The sequence below is a fragment of the Coregonus clupeaformis genome, chromosome 38 (genome assembly GCF_020615455.1).
Source record: "Coregonus clupeaformis isolate EN_2021a chromosome 38, ASM2061545v1, whole genome shotgun sequence".
In the NCBI taxonomy this organism is placed as follows: domain Eukaryota; kingdom Metazoa; phylum Chordata; class Actinopteri; order Salmoniformes; family Salmonidae; genus Coregonus; species Coregonus clupeaformis.
In genome coordinates this window covers 1,485,765-1,493,264 of record NC_059229.1, presented here as the reverse complement: position 1 = coordinate 1,493,264, position 7,500 = coordinate 1,485,765, and the positions used below count along the sequence as shown (strand labels likewise).

At 45.2% G+C, this 7,500-nt stretch overlaps 1 protein-coding gene across 1 annotated transcript in view; it reads left to right on the top strand.

Annotated features, from left to right (window-relative positions):
* Positions 1-7,500, top strand: part of LOC121533046 (collagen alpha-1(XI) chain-like) — a 77,160-nt gene that overhangs the window by 14,185 nt on the left and 55,475 nt on the right. Inside the window, exons 4-5 of the mRNA XM_045211695.1 lie at positions 179-341; positions 7,238-7,360. Coding sequence (XP_045067630.1) covers positions 179-341; positions 7,238-7,360 — 286 coding nt within the window. The remainder of the gene's footprint in view (positions 1-178; positions 342-7,237; positions 7,361-7,500) is intronic.

The window sequence follows — 7,500 nt, the reverse complement described above, 5'->3', positions numbered from 1 at the left end:
TCTCTCTCTCTCTCTCTCTCTCTCTCTCTCTCTCTCTCTCTCTCTCTCTCTCTCTCTCTCTCTCTCTCTCTCTCTCTCTCTCTCTCTCTCTCTCTCGCCCCACCCCCCTCTCTCTCTCCTCCACCCACCCCCTCTCTCTCTCTCTTCCCCCCTCTCCCCCCCTCCCCCCTCTACCCAGGTGGCACAGGGTAGCGTACAGTGTGGAGGGCCAGTCAGTGACTCTGTATCTGGACTGTGAGAAGGTGGAGAGTGTGGAGCTCCAGAGAGGTCTCAACCCAGAGGTCAGCACTGAAGGGGTCACTGTGTTCGGGACACGGCTACTGGACCATGAGGTCTTCGAGGTAGGATTGTGTGTGTGTGTTGGATGGAGGAGTGTTTGTGTGTGTGCGTGTTTGTGTTTGAGGTAGGACTCTATGTGTGTGTGAGTGTGTGTGTCTGTGTGTGTGTGTTTGTGTGTGTCTGTGTGTTTGAGAGAGAGAGAAAGAGTCTGTGGTTTAGGTAGATTGTGTGTGTGTGTTGGATGTAGGAGTGTTTGAGTGTGTGCGTGTTTGTGTTTGAGGTAGGACTCTATGTGTGTGTGTGTTTGTGTGTGTGTCTGTGTGTGTGTGTTTGTGTGTGTATGTGTGTGTGTGAGAGAGAAAGAGTCTGTGGTTTAGGTAGATTGTGTGTGAGTGTGTGTGTGTGTTTTACTCCCTTAATTAGTGATCGAATGGACTGACTCCTTGCTTGTTGTGGCTTGTTCTGACCCTCTGTCAAAGAGAACAGGAAGAGGAACCTCACACACACACACACACACACACACACACACACACACACACACACACACACACACACACACACACACACACACACAGACACACACACACACACACCTGTGGGTTGTTTTGTTAGACTTCAGTGCGGCTTTTGACATTATCAATCATAGTCTGTTGCTGGAAAAACGTATGTGTTATGGCTTTAAACCCGCTGCTATATTGTGGATAAGAGTTACCTGTCTAACAGAACACAGAGGGTGTTCTTTAATGGAAGCCTCTCCGACATAATCCAGGTAGAATCAGGAATTCCCCAGGGCAGCTAGGCCCCTTACTTTTTTAAATCTTTACTAACAACATGCCACTGGATTTGAGTAAAGCCAGTGTGTCTATGTATTTGGATGACGCAACACTATACACGTCAGCTACTACAGCAACTGAAATGACTGCAACACTTAACAAAGAGCTGCAGTTAGTTTCAGAATGGGTGGCAAGGAATAAGTTAGTCCTAAATATTTCAAAAACTAAAAGCATTGAATTTGGGACAAATCATTCACTAAACCCTAAACCTCAACTAAATCTTGTAATTAATAATGTAGAAATTGAGCAAGTTTAGGAGACTGAAACTGCTTGGAGTAACCCTGGATTGTAAACTGTCATGGTCAACACATATTGATACAAACAGTAACTAGGATGGGGAGAAGTATGTCCATAATAAAGCGCTGCTCTGCCTTTTTAACAGCACTATCAACAAGACAGGTCCTAGAGGGACTTAGGAAAATTGCAATTGGCTCAGAACAGGGCAGCACGGCTGACCCTTGGATGTACACAGAGAGCTAACATTAATAATATGCATGTCAATCTCTCCTGGCTCAAAGTGGAGGACAGATTGACTTCATCACAACTTGTATTTGTGAGAGGTATTGACATGTTGAATGCACCGAGCTGTCTGTTTGAACTACTGGCACACAGCTCAGACACCAATGCATACCCCACAAGACCAGAGGTCTCTTCACAGTCCCCAAGTCAAGAACAGACTATGGGAGGTGCACAGTACTACACAGAGCCATGACTACATGGACCTCTATTCCACATCGAGTAACTGATGCAAGCAGTAAAATTAGATTTTAAAAACGGATAAAAATATACCTTATGGAACAGCGGGGACTGTGAAGCAACACAAACATAGAGACATGCATACAAACATACAATAACATACACACTATACACACACGTTATAGATATGTGGTAGTAGAGTAGGGGCCTGAGGGCACACACTTAATATGTTGTGAAATCTGTTATGAATGTATTGTAATGTTTTTTAAATTGTATAACTGGCTTAATTTTACCGGACCCCAGGAAGAGTAGCTGCTGCCTTGGCAGGAACTAATGGGGCTCCTTAATAAATACAAATACAAAAACAAATACAAAAACAAATACACACGAGCTCTATATCTCTCTACAGCCCCCTCATGTGGTCATGTGTATGTACCGTTTTATTGTATTTATTTATTTCACCTTTATTTAACCAGGTAAGCCAGTTGAGAACAAGTTCTCATTTTACAACTGCGACCTGGCCAAGATAAAGCAAAGCAGTGTGATAAAAAACAACAACACAGAGTTACATATGGGGTAAAACAAAACATAAAGTCAAAAATACAATAGAAAATCTATATACAGTGTGTGCAAATGTAGTAAGTTATGGAGGTAAGGCAATAAATAGGCTATAGTGCAAAATAATTACAATTAGTATTAACACTGGAATGATAGATGTGCAAGAGATGATGTGCAAATAGAGATACTGGGGTGCAAATGAGCAAAATAAATAACAATATAGGGATGAGGTAGTTGGGTGGGCTAATTTCAGGCTGTGTAATAATAATAATAATAATAATATGCCATTTAGCAGACGCTTTTATCCAAAGCGACTTACAGTCATGCGTGCATACATTTTTGTGTATGGGTGGTCCCGGGGATCGAACCCACTACCTTGGCGTTACAAGCGCCGTGCTCTACCAGCTGAGCTACAGAGGACCACGAGTACAGGTGCAGTGATCGGTAAGGTGCTCTGACAACTGATGCTTAAAGATAGTGAGGGAGATTAGTCTCCAACTTCAGAGACTTTTGCAGTTTGTTTATTATTGATCGCGGTTATAATATCGTTTAGGACCTTGAGCGTGGCTGAGGTGCACCCATGACCAGCTCGGAAACCGGATTGGATAGCGGAGAAGGTACGGTGGGATTCAAAATGGTTGGTGATCTGTTTGTTAACTTGGCTTTCAAAAACGTTCAAAAGGCAGGGCAGGGTGGATATAGGTCTGTAACAGTTTGGATCTAGAGTGTCACCCCCTTTGAAGAGGGGGATGACCGCGGCAGATTTCCAATCTCTGGGGATCTCAGACGTTACGAAAGAGAGGTTGAACAGGCTAGTAATAGGGGTTGCGACAATTTCGGCTGCTAATTTTAGAAAGAAAGGGTCCAGATTGTCTAGCCCAGATGATTTGTAGGGGTCCAGATTTTGCAGCTCTTTCAGAACATCAGCTGTCTGAATTTGTGTGAAAGAGAAGCGGGGGATCATGGGCAAGTTGCAGCGGAGGGTGCAGAGCTGGTTGCCGGGGTAGTGGTAGCCAGGTGGAAAGCATGGCCAGCCATAGCAAAATGCTTGTTGAAATTCTCGATTATTGTAGATTTATCGGTGGTGATAGTGTTTCCTAGCCTCAGTGCAGTGGGCAGCTGGGAGGAGGTGCTCTTATTCTCCATGGACTTTACAGTGTCCCAAAACTTTTTTGATGAGGGGTGGTCGTTTGACCGCGGACCCATTACTGACGCAGACAATAAGGCAGTGATCGCTGAGATCCTGGTTGAAGACAGTGGAGGTGTATTTAGAGGGTAAGTTAGTCAGGATGATATCTATGAGGGTGCCCATGTTTACAGATTTAGGGTTGTACTTGGTAGGTTCCTTGATAATTTGTGTGAGATTGAGGGTATTTGGATTGTAGGATGGCCGGGGTGTTAAGCATATCCCAGTTTAGGTCACCAAGCAGTACGAACTCTGAGGATAGATGGGGGGCAATCAATTCACATATGGTGTTCAGGGCACAGCTGGGAGCTGAGGGGGGTCTATAGCAAGCAGCAACAGTGAGAGACTTATTTCTGGAAAGGTGGATTATTAGAAGTAGGAGCTCAAACTGTTTGGGCACAGACCTGGATAGTAAGATAGAGCTCTGCAGGCTATCTCTACAGTAGATTGCAACTCCACCCCCTTTGGCAGTTCTATCTAGACGGAAAATGTTGTAGTTGGGGATGGACATTTCTGAATTTTTGTTGGCCTTCCTAAGCCAGGATTCAGACACTGCTTGAACATCAGGGTTGGCGGAGTGTGCTTACGCAGTGAATAACTCAAACTTAGGGAGGAGGCTTCTGATGTTAACAATTAGCAGACGCTCTTATCCAGAGCGACTTATAGTTAGTGAGTGCATACATGTTCATACTGGACCCCCGTGGGAATCGAACCCACAACCCTGGCGTTGCAAACGCCATGCTCTACCAACTGAGCTACATCCCTGCCGACCATTCCCTCCCCTACCCTGGACGACGCTGGGCCAATTGTGCGCTGCCCCATGGGTCTCCCGGTCGCGGCCGGCTACGACAGAGCCTGGATTCGAACCAGGATCTCTAGTGACAAATGATAGCGCCTGGGGAGTAGGAGTGATACTGGGGGCTGCAGGGCCTGGATTAACCTCTACATCACCAGAGGAACAGAGGAGGACGAGAATAAGGATAAGGCTAAAGGCTTTAAGAACTGGTCTTCTAGTGCGTTGGGTACAGAGAATAAAAGGGGCAGATTTCCGGGCATTGTAGAATAGATTCAGGGCATTATGTACAGACAAGGATATGGAAGGATATGAGTACAGTGGAGGTAAACCTAAGCATTGGGTAACAATGAAAGAGATAGCATCACTGGAGGCACCGATTGAGCCGGTCTCCGCGTGTATGGGGGGTGGAACAAAGGAGCTATTTGAGGCAGTTTGAGAGGGACTTGGGGCTCTACAGTGAAATTGTATAATAAGAACTAACTGGAACAGCAATAGGCAAGGCATATTGACATGGGAGAGAGGCATAAAGCAATCACAGGTGTTATTCGAGAGAGCTAAGACAACAACTGGTAATGGCGATGAAAGTTTGGGCTGAGGCTAAACAGATAAAACAGGACAGGGTACTGTGTAAAGAAACAGTCCAGCAGGCATCAGCTGTGCAGCTGAGTGATCATAAGGTCCAGTGAACAGCAATATGTGAGTCCGAGAGCAGTTTGAATTGGTGCTACAGCACAGGCGAGCAGGAAGCACGGCTGTTGAATTGCGTGTGCTAGCGGGCCGGGGCTAGCAGATGGATCTTTGTGGTCATCGCAACGGGAAGCCTGTTGAAACCACAGACCAGTCATGATGGATCGGCGGGGCTCCGTGTCGACACTAGGAGGTCCCGTCCGGTTGACAGAGAGGTAGATAGTCGGGAGATGGGCCTGACTCGAGGCTAGCTCAAGGCTGTTTAGCCAATCACAATATCCATTTGGTTGCAGCTAGCTAGTTGCGATGATCCGGTGTTAAAGGTCCAGTGATTCAGTGATTCCGGCAGAAAATCCGATATGTTCTGGGTCGATAACGCACTGTGCAGACTGGCTAGAGCTGGCTGGTAGGTATTGCAGGCCACGGACAATGGTGAAAAAACCGCTAACGGTGGCTAATAGCAAGTAGCTAGTTAGCTGGCTAGCTAGTTTAAACTGGAGACAGTTAGCTGGCTACTCCCGTCCGGTAGACAGAGAGGTAGATAGCCGGGATATGGGCCTGGCTCGAGGCTAGCTCAAGGCTAACTGGTGCTTGCTTCGGGGGCAGTGGTGATTAGCCAACAGCAACATCCATTCGGTTGCGGCTAGCTGGTTGCGATCCGGTGTTAAGGTCCAGTGATTCAGTTATTCCGGCAGAAAAGCCGATGTTCTGGGTGAAAACCGCTAATGGTGGCTAATAGCAAGTAGCTAGTTAGCTGGCTAGCTAGTTTCAACTGGAGATTCTAGTAAATAATAGAATCCGTTCCATATTGAGTGAGGTGGGTTGCAGGAAAGTATATTTAGTAGAAGGATGAAAAGTGTGATAGGGAAATATACGAAAAAGACAAAAAAAGACAAAAAACAGGCTATTTACACGGACACACTACAGAGTACACGACCGCACTGCTACGCCATCTTGGATAACTATCTAACATCACATAGAATATTAAATTAATAGATGAAGATGTTATATTAGAAATATGTATTTGTCTTAGACTTAGAAGACAAGCTCTGCTTATGTTCATAGGTTGCAGGTTCAATTCCGTCTGGGATCTCCAGTTTGGTGTAAAACTACCTGCCTGGGTTGTATGTGTTGTGGAACCCAGTCAGACAGCTGAGTGTGTCTGGGGTTGTTTAATAGAATGACCTTTAACCCCAGTGTGTCTAAGGTCGTTTAATAGAATAACCTTTAACCCCAGTGTGTCTAGGGGTCGTTTAATATAATGACCTTTAATCCCAGTGTGTCTGGGGTCATTTAATATAATGACCTTTAACCCCAGTGTGTCTGGGGTCATTTAATAGAATGACCTTTAACCCCAATGTGTCTGGGGTCATTTAATAGAATGACCTTTAACCCCAGTGTGTCTAGGGTCATTTAATAGAATGACCTTTAACCCCAATGTGTCTGGGGTCATTTAATAGAATGACCTATAACCCCAGTGTGTCTAGGGTCATTTAATAGAATGACTGTGGTCTCAGGTGGTCTAGCTCTGATTCAGGATCAACCCTCAACCTGTGTTTGGGCTGGATTGTGTGTGTGTGTGTGTGTGTGTGTGTGTGTGTGTGTGTGTGTGTGTGTGTGTGTGTGTGTGTGTGTGTGTGTGTGTGTGTGTGTGCAGTTCATTCTCTGGCGCCAGTTGGACTTAAAGCTCTGGAGACGATTAACTGGAGAGTGACGATAGAAGAGCCTGTAAAATCACTTTGATCTGACTGTGTCACACACACACACACACACACACACACACACACACACACACACACGTATGCAGACAAGCATTCCCAAAGCTCAAGCAAAAGCCAATGTACAGACAGACACACATAGTGCACTCTCTCTTGTTGACAATCACATTCATTCAGTCACAGATAGGTATGCACATTCATTCAGTCACAGATAGATATGCACATTCATTCAGTCACAGATAGGTATGCACATTCATTCAGTCACAGATAGATATGCACATTCATTCAGTCACAGATAGGTATGCACATTCATTCAGTCACAGATAGATATGCACATTCATTCAGTCACAGATAGGTATGCACATTCAGTCATTTACAGCTCATAATAGCTGTAACATATACCAAAAAATAATACCTGTATGAATACAAAGAAATATGGCGTGTGTGTTTTATGAATTTTATTCATGTGTTTGTGTGTCCACAGGGAGATATCCAACAGTTGTTGATTGTAGCCGACCCCAGAGCTGCAGAGACCTACTGTCAAGACTACATTCCCGACTGCCACGCCCCTTTACCCTACGACAGCCTATCACAAGAGACTGAAGAGGTGAGTTCCCTTTAGGCAGCCTATCAAGAGACAGAGAGGTGATGACGAGAGTCCCATTAGATAGCATATAATATGACAGAGAGTTAACCAGGTGACTAGTCAATGTTTAAATGTCTCATCTCTCTCTCTTCTCTCTCTCT